The sequence below is a fragment of the Drosophila tropicalis genome, unplaced genomic scaffold, assembly GCF_018151085.1.
Source record: "Drosophila tropicalis isolate 14030-0801.00 unplaced genomic scaffold, ASM1815108v1 contig_1123, whole genome shotgun sequence".
Lineage (NCBI taxonomy): Eukaryota > Metazoa > Arthropoda > Insecta > Diptera > Drosophilidae > Drosophila > Drosophila tropicalis.
This window is the reverse complement of record NW_027172491.1, coordinates 3113-21651: the sequence shown is the minus strand read 5'-3', so window position 1 is coordinate 21651 and position 18539 is coordinate 3113. Positions and strand designations below refer to the sequence as shown.

General features: G+C 43.3%; 2 protein-coding genes across 2 annotated transcripts; both read left to right on the top strand.

Moving 5' to 3' along the window:
• The first annotated feature begins 364 nt into the window (after nucleotides 1-364).
• Nucleotides 365-12038, top strand: LOC137574445 (uncharacterized). The gene is made up of 10 exons (XM_068286768.1): nucleotides 365-640; nucleotides 2961-3090; nucleotides 6782-7219; nucleotides 7715-7776; nucleotides 7874-8419; nucleotides 8612-8912; nucleotides 10817-11031; nucleotides 11135-11356; nucleotides 11560-11807; nucleotides 11882-12038. Exons 1-10 carry the CDS (start codon nucleotides 365-367, stop codon nucleotides 12036-12038), a joined length of 2595 nt encoding a protein of 864 aa, XP_068142869.1.
• Nucleotides 12039-14140: 2102 nt separating this feature from the next.
• LOC137574437 (small ribosomal subunit protein eS6-like) lies at nucleotides 14141-15002 on the top strand. Its single transcript, XM_068286756.1, has one exon. The coding sequence runs from the start codon at nucleotides 14360-14362 to the stop codon at nucleotides 14918-14920; it is 561 nt and encodes a 186-aa protein (XP_068142857.1). The 5' UTR covers nucleotides 14141-14359; the 3' UTR covers nucleotides 14921-15002.
• The last annotated feature ends 3537 nt before the right edge of the window (nucleotides 15003-18539 follow it).

Genomic DNA, 18539 nt, shown 5'->3' with positions numbered 1-18539 from the left:
ATTTTGCGCACATATATTTATCCAGATCCAGATTTATATAAAAACGTATTTTCTTTTTGTCCTATACATCTTTATTGATATACTTCATCCGTGTTTTTTTTTTATACGTACTCACATCGTTACTTACGAATCCATATAAACTTGTTTCGTAATCACTTCGCTTCGTCTACGTGCAATTTCGGTCCGCATTCGTGCGCAACAGCGTAGAGAACACTCCAGAATGTCCCTCTCCGATTTCGTTCTGGCGTGCGACGCATTGACTCTGTTTGAAGTTCATGAGAGGGAAGCTCTAACTTCTGAAGTGCCCTAGTTTTCCATTAAAATGCACTTAGAGCAGCTCAAAGCCCTTTGGTCAAAGGTCGAGATGGAATACTCCCGTTGTCAGAAGGCCTTGACAGTCCAAACCGACGAGGAAAGCTTGGCAAACATAAGCCACATCAAGGCGAAGCACGAATCCGCTTACGCGGCGTATGTGCGATGCGGGACGTTGTTCGGAGAAAGCATTGAACAGCTCTCAGCTGAGATGACGAGTCTTATGCGTTTCAAGGGTGTCTTACCGCGCTTGAGCGGACGGGACCTTGGGGATTCGCTGCGGCTGCGAACTGACGAGAACTTGCGCGAAATATCCGTACGCTTCACGGTCACCGGAGTTGTCGGAGGCCGAACCTTCTCTGGAGTTGCAGAGGGAGACGAAAGACTGTTGGACTTCGGCGCAGTCTTGGACGGCTCCGTGGACATACTCAGGGGACGACATTACCGACGAACACCGCGTTTGTTCGCGTCCCTTTTTTTTTTTTGGTTGTTTTGGAAGTGAGAAGTGGACTGTATGGGGACGCAAGAACTTTGTGCACCGCAGGATTGCGGGAGAATTTTCTCGCGTGTGGCTCGGAAACGAAGCCCCTTTAATGGGGATAGATGCGGAATAATATACGAATTACACGTAGACGAAGCGAAATGATTACAAAACAAGTTTATATGGATTCGTGAGTAACGATGGGAGTACGTATAAAACAAAACACGGATGAAATATATAAATGAAGATGTATAGAATAAAAAGAAAATACGTTTTTATATAAATCTGGATCTGGATAAATATATGTGCGCAAAATAATGGCCGAAAAAATTATATATATAATTTATAAATATGGACGGATATATAAATATGGGACCGATAGTGCTGGAAAAAATATATATATGTATTTATTTAGAAATATGGGCGGATATATATATGAGCGCAAAAGGCTGGCCGGAAAAAATATATAATTTTTAAATATATAATTTTTAAATATGAACGGATATATAAATATGGGCCCGATAGTGCTGGAAAAAATTTATATGTATTTATTTATAAATATGGGCGGATATATATATGAGCGCGAAAGGCTGGCCGGAAAGAATATATGTATAATTTTTAAATATGAACGGATATATATGTAAATATGGGCCCGATAGTGCTGGAAAAGATATATATGTATTTATTTATAAATATGGGCGGATATATATATGTGCGCAAAATACTGGCCGAAAAAATTAGATATATAATTTATAAATATGGACTGATATATAAATATGGGCCCGATAGTGCTGGAAAAATATATATGTATTTATTTATAAATATGGGCGGATATATAAATATGGACCCGATAGTGCTGAACAAAATATATATGTATTTATTTATAAATATGGCCGGATACATACATATATGAGCGCAAAAAGTTGGCCGGAAAAAATTATATAAATAATTTATAAATATGGACGGATATATAAATGTGGGCACGATAGTGCTGGAAAAAATATATATGTATTTATTTATAAATATGGGCGGATATATAATTAGGCGAAAAAGGAGAATCGGAAATAATGTGATTTGAATTTGGCGCGCTTGAGCCGCCTCACGTGTCACCACTACTCCGAAAACAGCTGTCGGCCGCTGTTTATATATTTGGTTTTTGATTTCGTTGTTTAATTATGTTAATTTTTTTGTGGTTGTGCGGAAAAACCAAGAACAAAAGAACGCTTTTAAACACCGCGAGTGTTGTGCGCGAAGTCAAACAAAACAAACGATCAATGCATATGGACAAATGCTTTGATCTATGTATGTACATACATGCATAAGTACACAGGTGAGTATATATGTAGATATGTATGCACACGGGTTGTTCACAACAACAAAAAAAAACGTAAGTAATTGTCATTTAATTGGATGTGGGGTTGTGTTAAATCAATGCGCGACACCGAAATGTATTATGTGTTGTGGATATGTACATATGTATGTGCAATGTGTGACCATGTAAGCATGTATGTACAAATGTAAGCAAGTGCACCGGTTTCCAAAGACGCGCGTGAGGAAATTAATTTCACACCTAATTCGAACGCGCAAGAAATCGCGGTGCATACGTTAAGTGCTATTTTAAAAACAATATTTTTTTTTGCCTTTTGTGTCGTGGTAAATGTGTGAAGGGATTATATGTATATGGATATGTACATATGCGCGTACATCAACAGGTGACGATGTATGTATGTACGTAGATACGCGCGTGCGGACATAAGTTTGGCATTGAAAATAATTATTCCAACACATAAGAAAACGCGGTGACACTTTGATTATTATTTTATCCTATTTTTTATAACACTTTAATATTTTTTTTTTTTTTTAAACTTTTACGCGGATTTGGCAAACAGCTGTGGAAATTACATGTACATGTGAATGCATATGTAAAAAAGGTGGATTTGGACAAGTGCGAGGAAAAAACATAAATAAAAATGGATAGTCGTGGTATGTAAAACGAGAACGTTGGACAAACACGCTAAGGATTAGGAACTACCATGTAACCTTGGAACAGGTCAGGTATGTACATACAATATGTAAAAGTGTGTAGGTCGCTATGGAGAAGCGGGAAAACCTCACACTTTTATTAGTATGTAAATGAAATGAATAATGAAATTTTTGTACTTATCAGGAATTCCGCCGATGCAAGCTGGAGGAGCAGAAGGATATCCGGCTCGAAGGACCAATGTTTGTGGAGGGTCGGAAGGACCCGACTAAGCCTCAAATGGTTGGCGGGTGCCAATATCTTCAGGGTCTCGTACGTGAGTAGAATGATTAAAACGCGCGAAAAACTTCGTTTTAATTAATGATGATTTATTGAATTCACAAGGTACATATACCGATACACACACGAAATGGTTCGGTTTGAAAAAGTGACAAATCGCAAAGTAAAAATCAGGAAAAAGAACGGGTGTTCGGATGAAAAACGCGATTCAGGAATAAATGGCGATGCCCATTGGAAAAACCAAGTCACTCCTCCTGGTGTGACCGTAGATGCCGAGGATCAAAAAACCCTCCTCACTCTTCACCGCTCACTGCTCTTCGCCGCTCACTGCTGTTCACCCGGTGGCGTGAACATCTAGAAAGAAAGCTCAACAGAAACAGCGAACTAGCGCGAGCATACCAAAAGGAAGTGTAGAAGCTACTCAAGAATGGTTATGCAAAAATAGTCACTAATGTCAACTTGGTTAAATCCCCAAAACTGTGGTTCCTGCCACATTTTGCAGTAATTAATCCCAAGAAACCGGGAAAAGTTCGAGTAGTGTTCGACGCAGCAGTTATTTGTAATGGCATTTCCTTAAACGAAAATCTACTAACTGGGCCGGATTGGCTTCCATCAATCGTAGGCGTGCTAATAAGATTTAGATTAAACACAATAGCCTTTGCTGCAGATATTAAAGAAATGTTCAACCAGGTAAAAATCGCCAAGGAAGATGAAGTCTCACAATGCTTTTTATCGAGAAATATGAATACCCGAATACCACCAACAGTCTACCAGATGACGTCAACGATATTCGGAGCAACCTCCTCACCATTTATATCACAATTTGTAAAAACACACCACAATGCAGCGATACATAAAAGTGAGACACCAGAAGTAGCTCAAGCCATCATTGAAAACCATTACGTCGACGACTATCTGGATTCAAAAGCAACAGTTCGCGAAGCTGTTGAGATAATTCATGCAGTAATTAAAATACACGCAGCGGGACATTTTCAAATTTCAAACATTTATCTATTCCTACGAAAGTCGAACTACACGTTTTTTGCGACACTAGCAGTAAAGCATACGCTGCAGCAGCATATATTCGAGTAAGTTACAAGGGTGCAGAAGCCGCAACAAAATATGACGTCATGTTTATAGCATCTCGGGCACGAGTTTCACCTTTGAAACATGTTACCATTCCAAAACTTGAAACATTGGCAGCTGTGATGGGATGTAGACTGGCGGAAACTATTGAAAACGAAATGCATCTAAAATTTGATGAAAGGTTTTTCTGGACAGACTTCCAAACAGTGATTTCATGGATAAACAGTAACGAAAGGCTGCAAGTTTTCGTAGCCAACAGAATAAGCGAAATATGCGAAAAGTCCAAGAGGGCAGAATGGAACTGGGTGCCGACCATGGAAAACATTGCTGACATCATAACAAGAGATTCGCCAATAAAAGTTGCCACAGACAGATGGCAACAAGGTCCAGCCTTTCTTGGTTTGGATAAAAAGATGTGGCCACAGCCAAATTAAAGGCACCAACCGAACCAGGGCTTATGAGGCTAGTTCACCAATATGACCACCCATTTAAAATACTGGAAAATAGAATTTCGAAGTTCACAAAATTGATAAGAGCCACAGCATGGGTCAAAAGATTTATAGAAAATGTAAAAGCGAAACGTTGTAAGATGGAACTTCGTCAAGGTGAACTCGTCGTAGTAAAATGCATGACACCAAGAGGTGAATGGCCAATTGGAATAGTACTCAAAACACACCCAGGAGAAGATGGAATAGTGAGAGTAGCAGACATAAAAACAACAAAAAACACTTATCGTCGGCCAGTAAGAAACCTATGCAGATTAGGACTGGAATCCCGCGACAAAAAGGATCGTGCTGAAGACTTGGTTCAACACTAGGGGGCGGAAATATGTGGCAGAAAATACCACTTTATTTATATTTAACTATATTACCGAAAAATACCATTTCTGGTCATGAATCTAGTATATAAGTCAATTATCATTTTTGTTGAAAAAAGAGAAAAAGATATACATCCGTCCATATTTATAAATTATATATAATTTTCTGCGGCCAGTATTTTGCGCACATATATATACATCCGCCCATATATATAAACAAATATATATTTTTTTCCAGCATCATCGTGCCCCTATGCATCCGTCCATATTTATAAATTATATATAATTTTTTTCATTATTGTGCAGAAATATATATATTTATATCCGCCCATATTTATAAATACATACATATATATTTTATCAGCATTATCGTGCCCATATTTATATATCCGTCCATAGTTATAAATTATTTATATAATGTTTTCGGCCAGCTTTTGCGCACATATATATATCCGCCCGTATTTCTAAATAAATACATATATATTTTTTTCCAGCACTATCGTGCCCATATTTATATATCCGTCCATATTTATAAATTATTTTTATATGATTTATAAATATGGACGGATATATTTTTTCCAGCATTATCGTGCCCATATATATATCCGTCCATATTTATAAATCATATATAATTTTTTTCCGGCCATTATTTTGCGCACATATATTTATCCAGATCCAGATTTATATAAAAACGTATTTTCTTTTTGTCCTATACATCTTTATTGATATACTTCATCCGTGTTTTTTTTTTATACGTACTCACATCGTTACTTACGAATCCATATAAACTTGTTTCGTAATCACTTCGCTTCGTCTACGTGCAATTTCGGTCCGCATTCGTGCGCAACAGCGTAGAGAACACTCCAGAATGTCCCTCTCCGATTTCGTTCTGGCGTGCGACGCATTGACTCTGTTTGAAGTTCATGAGAGGGAAGCTCTAACTTCTGAAGTGCCCTAGTTTTCCATTAAAATGCACTTAGAGCAGCTCAAAGCCCTTTGGTCAAAGGTCGAGATGGAATACTCCCGTTGTCAGAAGGCCTTGACAGTCCAAACCGACCAGGAAAGCTTGGCAAACATAAGCCACATCAAGGCGAAGCACGAATCCGCTTACGCGGCGTATGTGCGATGCGGGACGTTGTTCGGAGAAAGCATTGAACAGCTCTCAGCTGAGATGACGAGTCTTATGCGTTTCAAGGGTGTCTTACCGCGCTTGAGCGTTCGGGTGTTAGTACTGAGAATTGGGATGTCTTACTTATCGCCATCTGTACCAGCAAATTGCCGAAGGCCACAATCCTCCTGTAAGAACAATCAGTGACCAATAAGACTGTCGTCTCAACGTGGTCCGATTTGAACCAATTTCTTACCGATCGGTATCGTGTCCTGGATGCCACCGAAGAACATAAGTCGGCCCCAAGTGTCCAAGCCATCCCCATTGGCCCCCGCAAATCCTCTGCAACGATGAAGGTCCTAGGGTTTCCTGCGAAAGCTCAGCTCAAACCGGCGTCTTGCAAGCTGTGCCATCGGGAGAATCACCCAATACGGCTCTGCCCTAGTTTTCTTGATATGCCTGTTCAGAGGCGTTTGGAAACCATTAAACAGCAGGGAGTCTGTCTGAACTGTTTTGCCCGCGGTCATCAAGTGAAGGGCTGATCCAGCGCGCATAATTGCCATACCTGCAAGGAACGTCATCATACTCTGTTGCATCCTAGTGATGTGTCCGTGTCCTCGCCGTCCGCTGCGCAAGTCCCACCATTCAGCGCCACAGAGCGTCCGTCCACGAGCAACCAGCTCACAAATGCTCAAAATTATTTTGCATCTACCCCAGGCAGAGGCATCTTAGGCACTGCGATTGACACTCTGCACCATCGTGGTGTGGATCACCGTATTCGTGCGTTGATCGACTCGGGGGCCGATTCAACTTTTCTCTCCGAGCGTGTCTTCAAAATGGTCCAGCCCCCCCAAAACCCAGTAGACGCCGCGGTTACTGGCATGGGCCAGAGTGATGGAGGCTGCGCCGACAAGGTGTGTCTGCTGATGCTGTCTCCTCCGTGTGACAGACTGAACAAGATTGAGGTCTCCGCCCTGGTCGTATCCAAGTTGTCAGGGGCCATTCCAACGGCTCCATTCCTTAACACGGTTCCGACGCAGTGCCTCGATCGCCCCCTGGCTGACCCGTACTACAACAAGCCCGCGCCTATTGATATGATTACCGGTGTAGACCAGTTTCCCCACATCCTCGGAGAGCGGATCAAAAAGGACATTGGTGAGTTCGTCGGGCTAGAAACCATCTTTGGATGGGTTCTGTGTGGGGCTATCATGCCTGACCCTCCGGTGTCTCGATCAGTATTCGCGCACAGACGCGAGTTAGTACCGAAGCAAAACTTGATGTACTCCTCACCAAGTTTTGGGAGATGGAAGACCTTCCCGCAAAGCCGGAAAAGGAGGATGACGCATTCTGCGAGCGGAACTTCCAGGAGACCACCCAAAGAGGGAAGGACGGCCGATATGTTGTGTCCCTACCGTTTAAAGGTCCGAATAGCGTTGACTTGGGCCACTCAAGACCGATCGCGCTGGCTCAATTCCTGCGGAATGAAGCACGCCTTCTCAAGGATGCCGTCCTAAAAACGCAGTACGATACCATCATTCAAGAGTACTTGGAATTGGGTCATATGATTCGGGTGACGCCGCCTCAAATGGGAAAAACTTCTATCTCCCCCATCCACCAAGGTACGCGTGGTACCGAGCCCCTCCACACTAGGCGTCAGCCTTAACGATGTCTTTCACACCGGGCCTACTCTTCAGGCCGATCTCACGCCTCAGGTACTGAAATGGCGGTTCTTTCAATTCGTTTTCAACGCTGACATAACGCAGATGTATCGACAAATCCGAGTCGACCCCAGGCATACCCCCCTTTCAGCGGATCCTCTACCGAGATCGCTGCGGCAATATTCAGGATTATGAGCTACAAACTGTCACGTTTGGAGTTAACTGCATTCTTGGCGATCCGAGTCCTTTTTACAACTGGCACAAGACGTGCAAGCGATGTACCCCCAGGCGAGCGAAACCCTTCGGAACTACATTTATGTTGATGATGTCCTTGCCGGCACTCACACTGAAGCCGACGCCCGTCTCGCCATACGAGAGCTTCAAACTGCCCTCCAATCTACGGGCCTCCCGCTTCGGAAGTGGTCTTCCAACAAGAAGGATGTACTTCAAGCTATTCCGAGAGAGCACGTGCTGCGGAGGGCTTTCTCGAGCTGGAAGATGGGATGATGTTCTGCCGCCTCTCCTGCTGCAGCAATGGCACGAATTTCTGCAGGATTACCCAGGCCTCAGTCAACTCCGCATCCCCCGTTGGCTAAACACCAGCGATAAGCTCTCGTGGGAGCTTCATGGCTTCTGTGACGCTTCACAGAAAGCGTATGGAGTAGCCCTATATGTGCGGGTTCGGTACGGCGATCAAGTAAGAGTCCATTTATTAACGGCGAAGACCCGTGTGGCTCCAGTCAAAACAGTCTCGCTGCCTCGGCTGGAGTTGTGCGGAGCGGTTTTGCTAGCCGATCTCTGTGCGTCGATCGTTCCTGAACTCCCAATCCCACCTGCAAACTCCCAGTTTTGGACCGACTCTACCATGGTGTTGGTAAACCCCGTGTAGTTGGTCCACCTTCGTGGCCAATCCAAAAGCACCAGTGGCCAAAGCTGGTCACATGTGCGCTCCGAGGACAACCCCGCTGATCTGGCAAGCCGTGGAGTCTCCGCGGCCGAGTTATCGGCCAGCAGCCTCTGGTGGCATGGGCCGGAGTGGCTCCAGCGGGACCCCGAGTATTGGCCAACTCTCAATAATGAACTCCCAGACACCCAGCTGGAGCAACGAGTCCAGTGCCACACCACCGCGACGATGACGTTAGCGAACGTTTCCGCTCCTGAGGACGACTCCGGGCCGCTGAGTCCCTCCGGTATGACGAACGTCACCCTATTCTCCTCCCCTATAATACTCATTTCACTCGCCTGCTTGTCGAATTCACCCACCGCATCACGTTGCATGGCGGCAATCAACGAATCAAGAACCTGGTGAAGTCCCACATAAAGGGGTGTAAAGTCTGCATCGTTCATCGTCGACGACTACAGACTCAGATGATGGGTGATCTCCTCCACCTGCAACCTCCCAGTATTGGACCGACTCTACCATCGTGTTGGCTTGGCTCAATAAACCCCCGTGTAGTTGTTCCACCTTCGTGGCCAATCGGGTATCCAGCATCTCCAAAAGCACCAGTGGCCAAAGCTAGTCACATGTGCGCTCCGAGGACAACCCCGCTGATCTGGCAAGCCGTGGAGTACTCACGCACCAGACCCTGGAAGAAATTGGCACCCGCCAACCACTTGTGGCTTACTTTGGATCCTTCCGCCCCTCCACAAACATTGGTCCTTCTAGCCGGATATCCTTCCGCTCCTCCAGCTTGCATCAGCGGAATTCCGATAATTACAAGATTTCATTATTCATTTCATTTGATCCTACATATTAATAAAAGTGTGAGGTTTTCCCGCTTTTCCATAGCGACCTACTCACAAGGTTACATGGTAGTTCCCAATCCTTAGCGTGTTTGTCCAACGTTTTTTGTTTTCCATTCCACGATTACCCATTTCTATTTATTTTCTTTTCCTCACAATTCTGTTCAATTCCACTTTTTTTACAAATGTAAAATTCGTTTACATTCACATGTGCATGTACATACATACATCGTCATACATTGATGCACGCACATACATATGTACATATCCACAACACATAATCCATTTCGGTGTCGCATATTTATTAAAAAACAAAAGGGGAGAGGAAGGGAACCCAACAAGGGTATTGAATTTCTTATCATTCGACTAAATAACAAATTACTTACGTTTTTGTGAAAAACGCGCGTGCACACATATATACATATACTTACCTGTGTACTCACGCCTGTATGCATATATCCATACGCACTGATCGTTTGTTTTATTGCCGTCACGCACAACACTCGCGGTATGTAAAAGCGTTCTTGTTTGTTTTTTTCCTCCTCCGCACAACCACAAAAATTATTATAACACAATTAATCACCAAAACAAAAGAAAAACCAAATATATAAACAGTGGCCGGCAGCTGTTTTAGGAGTAGTGGTGACACGTGAGTCGAGTCGTGATATCGATAGGCGGCTCAAGCGCGCCAAATTCAAATCACATTATTTCAGATTCCCTTCTTTTGCCTAATTATATACCCGTCCATATTTATAAATAAAGATACATATAATTTCTTCAGGCCATTATTTTGGCCACATATATATCCGCCCATATATATAAATCCACACATATATATTTTTTTCCAGCATTATCGTGCCCATATACATCCGTCCATATTTATAAATTATATATAATTTTTTCCGGCCAGTATTCTGCGCACATATTTATAACCGCCCATATTTATAAATACATATATATTTTTCCAGCACCATCGTGCCCATATTTATATATCCGTCCATAGTTATAAATTATTTATATAATGTTTCCGACCAGCCTTTGCGCACATATATATATCCGCCCATATTTCTAAATAAATACATATATATTTTTTTTCCCAGCACTATCGTGCCCATATTTATATATCCGTCCATATTTATAAATCATATATGAATATAACATAATGCAGATGTATCGACAAACCCGAGTCGACCCCAGGCATACCCCCTTTCAGCGGATCCTCTACCGAGATCGCTGCGGCAATATTCAGGATTATGAGCTACAAACTTTCTTAACTTTGGGGTTAACTGCATTCTTGGCGATCCGAGTCCTTTTACAACTGGCACAAGACGTGCAAGCGATGTACCCCCAGGCGAGCGAAATCTTTCGGAACTACATGTACAGAGCTTCAAGCTGCCCTCCAATCTGCGGGCCTCCCGCTTCGGAAGTGGACTTCCAGCAAGAAGGAAGTACTTTAAGCTATTCCGAGAGCACCTGCTGCGAGATAACTTTCTCGAGCTGGAAGACACGAGCACTGCAAAAACCTTGGGCATCCACTGGCAAGCCGCCGAGGACGTCTTCTTCACCGTAGCGGACCCACCATTGAAGGAGTCGATCTCCAAGAGGAAGACCCTTCGACCCCGCTGGCTGGCTAGCCCCATTTGTAATCTGAGCGAAGATATTCATGCAGCAAATCTGGCAAGCCGAACTGGGCTGGGATGATGTTCTGCCGCCTCTCCTGCTGCAGCAATGGCACGAATTTCTGCAGGATTACCCAGGCCTCAGTCAACTCCGCATCCCCCGTTGGCTAAACACCAGCGATAAGCTCTCGTGGGAGCTTCATGGCTTCTGTGACGCGTCACAGAAAGCGTATGGAGTAGCCCTATATGTGCGGGTTGGGTACGGCGATCAAGTAAGAGTCCATTTATTAACGGCGAAGACCCGTGTGGCTCCAGTCAAAACAGTCTCGCTGCCTCGGCTGAGTTGTGCGCAGCGGTTTTGCTAGCCGATCTCTGTGCGTCGATCGTTCCTGAACTCCCAATCCCACCTGCAACCTCCCAGTTTTGGACCGACTCTACCATCGTGTTGGCTTGGCTCAATAAACCCCCCGTGTAGTTGGTCCACCTTCGTGGCCAATCCAAAAGCACCAGTGGCCAAAGCTGGTCACATGTGCGCTCCGAGGACAACCCCGCTGATCTGGCAAGCCGTGGAGTCTCCGCGGCCGAGTTATCGGCCAGCAGCCTCTGGTGGCATGGGCCGGAGTGGCTCCAGCGGGACCCCGAGTATTGGCCAACTCTCAATAATGAACTCCCAGACACCCAGCTGGAGCAACGAGTCCAGTGCCACACCACCGCGACGATGACGTTAGCGAACGTTTCTCGGACTACGGTAGAGCATTACGAGTCACCGTATATATCCTACGCTTCGCCACCAAAAGGATTTTGACGCCTTCCACGGTCCGCCTCACCAATGATGAACTTCTCTCCGCCGAGCGCGCCTTGATTCGGACCTCCCAGCGTCGGGAATACATCGCGGAGATACGGGCCCTGGGTGAAGGGCGACCCTGCAAGCATCCAGCACGCTACTCAATTTGAATCCATTTCTCGACCAGCATGGGATATTCCGCTCCTGCGAACGACTCCGGGCCGCTGAGTCCCTCCGGTATGACGAACGTCACCCTATTCTCCTCCCCTATAATACTCATTTCACTCGCCTGCTTGTCGAATTCACCCACCGCATCACGTTGCATGGCGGCAATCAACGAATCAAGAACCTGGTGAAGTCTCAGGCCCTTCAGCCACACGGGCATTGACTTCGCAGGGCCGTTCGAGATCAAGAATTACACCGGGCGTGCGTGTCTCATTACTAAGGGTTATGTCTTCGTCTTTGTGTGCTTCAGCACGAAGGCGATCCATCTCGAGGCTAACTCCGACCTCACCACTTCGTAGGGGCCTCAAAAGCGCTCGAAAAAGATTTCCTGAACGCCACCAAGCTTGATATAATCAAGGCATTTCCCCAGCACATTTAATCCTGGCAGTTTATTCCGCCGAGAGCGCCCCATATGGGAGGACTGCGGGAGCAAGTAACGTGTAGCTCTCATAGGTCAAATGAGAACTTCAAGCAACGATTGCTTAGATTGAATCAAATTTTGTGATTTTTCTGAATTTTCAACATTTGATAAACATAACTGATAATTGAATTTTATGTAAAATAAAACTTTAGTTTCTTGGCGGATCATTTGTTTTTTTGTCAACTTTTATATACTTATTTGAATTATAATTAACTATAGCGCAAAAAAAATAGAATGCTTGAGAAACAATTTCTTATCTCTCTGCTTGAATCATACAAGACTAGAAGCAGTCTTGAGCAGTTTTCTTGCTTTTCTGCAAAACAGACTGAAAATGATGAATCTTTTCTTTCGCAAGTCATGGGAAAAAGTCTGCCAAGTTTAAACATTTTCAGTCTTGTAATAGTGATCATGAAGAGGACAATTGATAGTTCTAGCCTAAGTTAAATTCTTCTAAATTTTATTTGTATTGTATTATCTAATTCAATTTGAAATATTAACAACTTTGCACTTTATGAAATTGGCTATTGACTGCTTTGCTAGATTGATTTGGAAAATCTCAATAGTATTTTGTTTAACTATTTATTTAAACTTTTAAGACCTTGCGTAAAACGTATAAGTACTTTTTTTGAGGTTTTTTGACTTAACAAGTAGTTTATTAATTTCCTGTCAAAAAAAAGTTTTTTTTAATCATCGCTTTGAATTTGATGATTAACTCTTAACATTAACTCTTCTTGCCATAAAAGAATTTGTTTTTTCGACCGTTTATAAAAAAATTTCTTTTCGATTGCCCTTTCACATGAACAAAGAAACAAAGTGACTAAAAGAAGAAGTAACAAGGAACTAACCGACGAAATAGTCCAAAAAGAAATCAGGACAAATATCGATTGGAAAGCATTCCAAAAAATCAAGTTTCTATCGATTACAAATCAGGAAATATTTCAAAAAGCAAAGCAGCGTTTGCGTAAAAGACACATCGTAAACAGTGTTAAATCTGCAATTTTTAAGTATTTAACTAAATTAGCATAGACTCGGCCCACTAAATATTTAAAACATATTTTTGCATTTGTGTATGGTCATATCTCTTTGCAAAAATTCAATTCAACCGCCGCCGTGTGTAGAGGTGTTTTTTAATGCACTCCGCAAACAGCTATAAGAACTAATTGTACAACAACAACGTGAGCGTCGACTCTCGGTTCAACGCAACAACGCTTACCTCTCGGTGGTGTCGCCGACCCCACTGAATGCTAACGTAAGCAATAACACCGAAAGTGCAAGCCACTCAGCAAACAACAGCAATTTACCGTGGAGAGAGCAGTGTGCTTCTCCATCAATATCCATATGGGTCATCGTGTGCACAGACCAGCACCGTCAGCTCGTTGACAGCAACTACTGCAACGTCTGCCGAAGTATTGACCTGCCTCAAGCCGTCACCGACAAGTCGCGCAGAGTCAGCTACAAGAATAAACCCAACGCCTTCTGTCCAATCTGGAATGGATAGATACATTAAAATAAAAAAAGTGGCAATACGCCGAAAATAACCAAACCAAATGAACGAGTAGCACTCCCTAAGCGGGAATCGTTTTAAAATTCTTGCCGATCAGCAAGAGGATCATGCTGGCGCTTTTCTTTTTCTGCGTTGCCTGCGTAAAGACCGACAGAATGAAGCTCAACGTTTCTTATCCCGCAACGGGATGCCAAAAATTATTCGAGGTTGTCGATGAGCACAAGCTCCGTGTGTTCTACGAGAAGCGTATGGGCCAGGTTGTGGAGGCCGATATCTTGGGCGATGAATAGAAGGGCTACCAACTCCGCATTGCTGGCGGCAACGACAAGCAGGGCTTCCCCATGAAACAGGGTGTCCTGACTCACGGTCGTGTCCGTCTGCTCCTGAAGAAGGGACACTCTTGCTATCGTCCACGCCGTACTGGTGAGCGTAAGCGTAAATCTGTGCGCGGCTGCATCGTTGATGCCAACATGTCAGTTCTGGCTTTGGTCGTGATCAAGAAGGGTAAACAGGAAATTGGCGGTCTTACTGACACCACCATTCCACGTCGTTTGGGTCCCAAGCGTGCCAGCAAGATCCGTAAGCTGTACAACCTTGGCAAGGAAGATGATGTCCGTCGCTATGTTGTGCGTCGCCCATTGCCCGCCAAGGACAACAAGAAGGCCACCTCCAAGGCACCCAAAATCCAGCGCCTGATCACTCCCGTTGTTCTGCAGCGCAAGCACAGACGTATTGCCCTGAAGAAGAAGCGCCAGACAGCATCCAAGGAGGCTGCCGCCGACTACGCCAAATTGTTGGTGCAGCGCAAGAAGGAATCCAAGGCTAAGCGTGAGGAGGCCAAGCGTCGTCGCTTTGCTTCGATTCGCGAGTCCAAGAGCTCCATCTCAAGTGACAAGAAGTAAATCAGAAGTAGCAGTCAACAAAAAAAAAAAACACATTAACTACCAGAGGCAGAGAAAGCAGAACCACACCAACCAACCAACATCAGCACAATATGCACATTGTTGCTTAAGACATTTGTTTTTTCCAAGCACAGACGTATTGCCCTGAAGAAGAAGCGCCAGACAGCATCCAAGGAGGCTGCCGCCGACTACGCCAAATTGTTGGTGCAGCGCAAGAAGGAATCCAAGGCTAAGCGTGAGGAGGCCAAGCGTCGTCGCTTTGCTTCGATTCGCGAGTCCAAGAGCTCCATCTCAAGTGACAAGAAGTAAATCAGAAGTAGCAGTCAACAAAAAAAAAAAAAACATTAACTACCAGAGGCAGAGAAAGCAGAACCACACCAACCAACCAACATCAGCACAATATGCACATTGTTGCTTAAAACATTTGTTTTTTCCAACCATGTTGTTGTTTTGCGAGAGACACCTTTTAACACACACAAGAAACAAAAATAGAAATTGAGGGACATATAGATTGTAAACGGTTCTTTGTGTTTTTCAAAAATAAAACTGTAAAAAATGGTTTACAGTGTAAAAAAAAAAAAAAAAAAAAAAAAGTTAAGACGCCCTGATTTCGAAGTTAGTAGAAACAGTAGGGGCAAATAACTTTGTTGTAACCCCCATCAATAGGAATAACATAAAAGAAATTAAATGTCAAACCCAAACTGAGAACAATTTCCGCATAATCGAAAAGTATCTCAGTAATTCTAATATCAACTTCTGTACCTACCAACTAAAAACCAGTAAAGGGCTCCATGTTGTGTTAAAGGCGATTGAGCCATCGGTCCCAACTCAAGAAATAGCAGACGCAAACTACACCGGAGGTATTCTTCGCCAAGGCTGTTAGATCATCTAACATGCCTGCTACATACAGTCCTAGTGTATCCTTCGCTAGTGTGCTTCGAACTCGACAGACGGTGCCCGCGAAAGAGACCCCGTCACTCCATCTACAGAATCCGCAACCTAGCGTACCAGAACTTGGCCAGCAAGCTCCAAGTGGCTTAGAGGCCCTTTTGATCTCACTGAATCAAAACATGACCGCTTTAGATTTAAAAAACACGCACCTACAAGCAACTGCTATAACCGTCCAAACCAGCTACGGCAACACTACATTACCTGCCCTGTACTGGTGGGTACCACGCTTCTCAATCTGTGAAAAGGAATATACCGATTTCTTTAACACACTCGGAGATCGCTTCATTGCAGCAGGGGACTATAACGCCAAACATACGCACTGGGGGTCTCGCCTGTTGAATCCTAAAGGCAAGCAGGCAAAGCGCCTGGCCATGACCTAATCACACCGAAAATGATCATAGAACTCCCTATCATCGCCATACAATACATCTGCAAACTGTTCAACGCTAAAATAAGAATTGGCTACTTCCCAAGAGCATGGAAAAGGTCCACTATCATCATGATTCCTAAAATGGGAAAGGACAAAACCCAGCCATCATCCTATAGGCCAATTAGTTTGCTGCCATGTCTTTAGAAGCTTTTTGAAAAGGCCCTGCAGATCCGACTAAACTCATTTTTGGCATCGGAGAACACAATCTCTTCACACCAGTTTGGCCTCCGCAAAACATGGTACAATTGAACAAGTCAATCGCATAACATCCGAAATACGAACAGCATTCGAACTAAAAAAATACTGTGCGGCCGTTTTTCTCGACGTTGCCCAGGCTTTCGATAGAGTTTGGCTGGAGGGTCTGATGTTCAAAACAAACTCCCACAGTACACCCACAAACTCATGGAATCTTACCTTTACAATAGGAAATTCGCTGTAAGATGTAACGGCTCCGTCTCGGCTGACTTTGAAATCAAAGCTGATGTACCGCCAGGCAGTGTACTCGGCCCATTGCTCTACCTGCTGTACACAACAGACTTACCAACGAGTTTAGGACTTACAACGTCCACTTTTGCCGATGACACGGCAATCCTCAGCAGATCCAAATGCCCAATACAAGCCTCTGCAAAATTAGAGGAACACCTCAAGGTGGTAGAGGAATGGCAAGCAACCTGGCGTATCCGTCACATTTACGCTTAACAGAAGAAACTGTCCAGCACTAATGCTAAACAACGTACCAATTCCTCAAGCCGTGGATGTCACTTACCTTGGCATCCACCTGACAGAAGACTAACTTGGCGCAAGCACATCGAAGCAAAAAAGTCACAGCTTAAACTGAAAGCGTGTAGCTTACATTGGATCATCAATGCTCGGTCCCCTCTACGTCTGGAGTATAAAGTCCTCCTATACAACTCCGTACTGAAACCCATCTGGACATACGGTGCCATACTATGGGGAAATGCACATAATTTTATTGAAAGTCAAAATCGGAAAAAGACTCCAGAGTTCAATGTTTAATGTGTGCGGTTTTCCTTTTATTTCTGGAATTCATTTCCAGTATTAAGTTTTCAAAAGCGCTACAAAAAATTCTCATCAATTAGGCACGAAATTTTCCAATTAATATTTCAATGCGACTTTAAAATAGCTTTGCTTTATGTGACGATGTGGACTGTGCCATCATCAAGCCTCATCTTATTTGGCTAACCAAAATCCGTAGTCTCACAATATCCGAAGCTCCTATACCCTTTGAAACGCTTGATGATTAACAAAAAAAAAAATTTTTAAATTTGTCCTTTTCTAACTCTAGAATATTAGCCGATATAAAGTTCTCCAGTCACTCCTTAGTATATAAACAGATTCTTAGTAAAAATTAAGGAATTTTATGTTGGCTAACATGAAAACTTATTTGAGAGAAGAGAGTAGAGGTCTGTAACTGGCCTGCTTCCTAAAGATCTTTGAGACTAGGGCAAGGGCACTAACCCCTTCTATACTCGAGATTTAGGTAAGGATATAAATACTTATATTGACTAACTTGTTCTAGAGAGAGCTTAGTATATTTTAATAATAAAGTGTATTTTTGATTCGTTGAACAAAACCAAGTTCTTAATTCCTCGAATCAAAGAGATATGCCCAGATGCATGTCTGTATATGTGTATATACTTTGTTTAATTTTTATATTTTTGTGTGTTGACTGATGTGTCACGGCTGTCAGTAAATAATTAAAATGATTTTTCAACTAGATTTAGATTTCATGTCCTTTGTCGACGCTAAATGAAAGTGTATCTCCTATTACTACTATTGTTTATTTGAAAAAATAGAAAAGTATTGTTAATTTATAATTCTGTTTCAGGGGCGTAGCACGGGGGTAATGTAATGACTTATAAATTCATCTTTTGCAGTTCACTTAGGGATTCAAATTCTAGTTTCTTTATCTAATTGAGTCTTAACTATCGGTTTAAGCAATGCCCCTATACAAAAGTCTTACTCCATCCATGTAATTACAATTCTTTCTTAATTTCTTTTGGTTGCTGCTGTTTTCGAATCTGTCGCATCAAATCAAACACAAAAATAGCTGGCAAGCTGCTAGCACCTTATTAGTCATATGTCCATCGTGACACATCGTTCTGCCTTCCCGCCTCTCACCCACTCTGTCACTTTATCCCCTCTGGCAGTCAAGCTACTGTGTTCTACCTACACCCACTGTATTAAATATACAAATCTGCTGCTTTTGCATTTTGT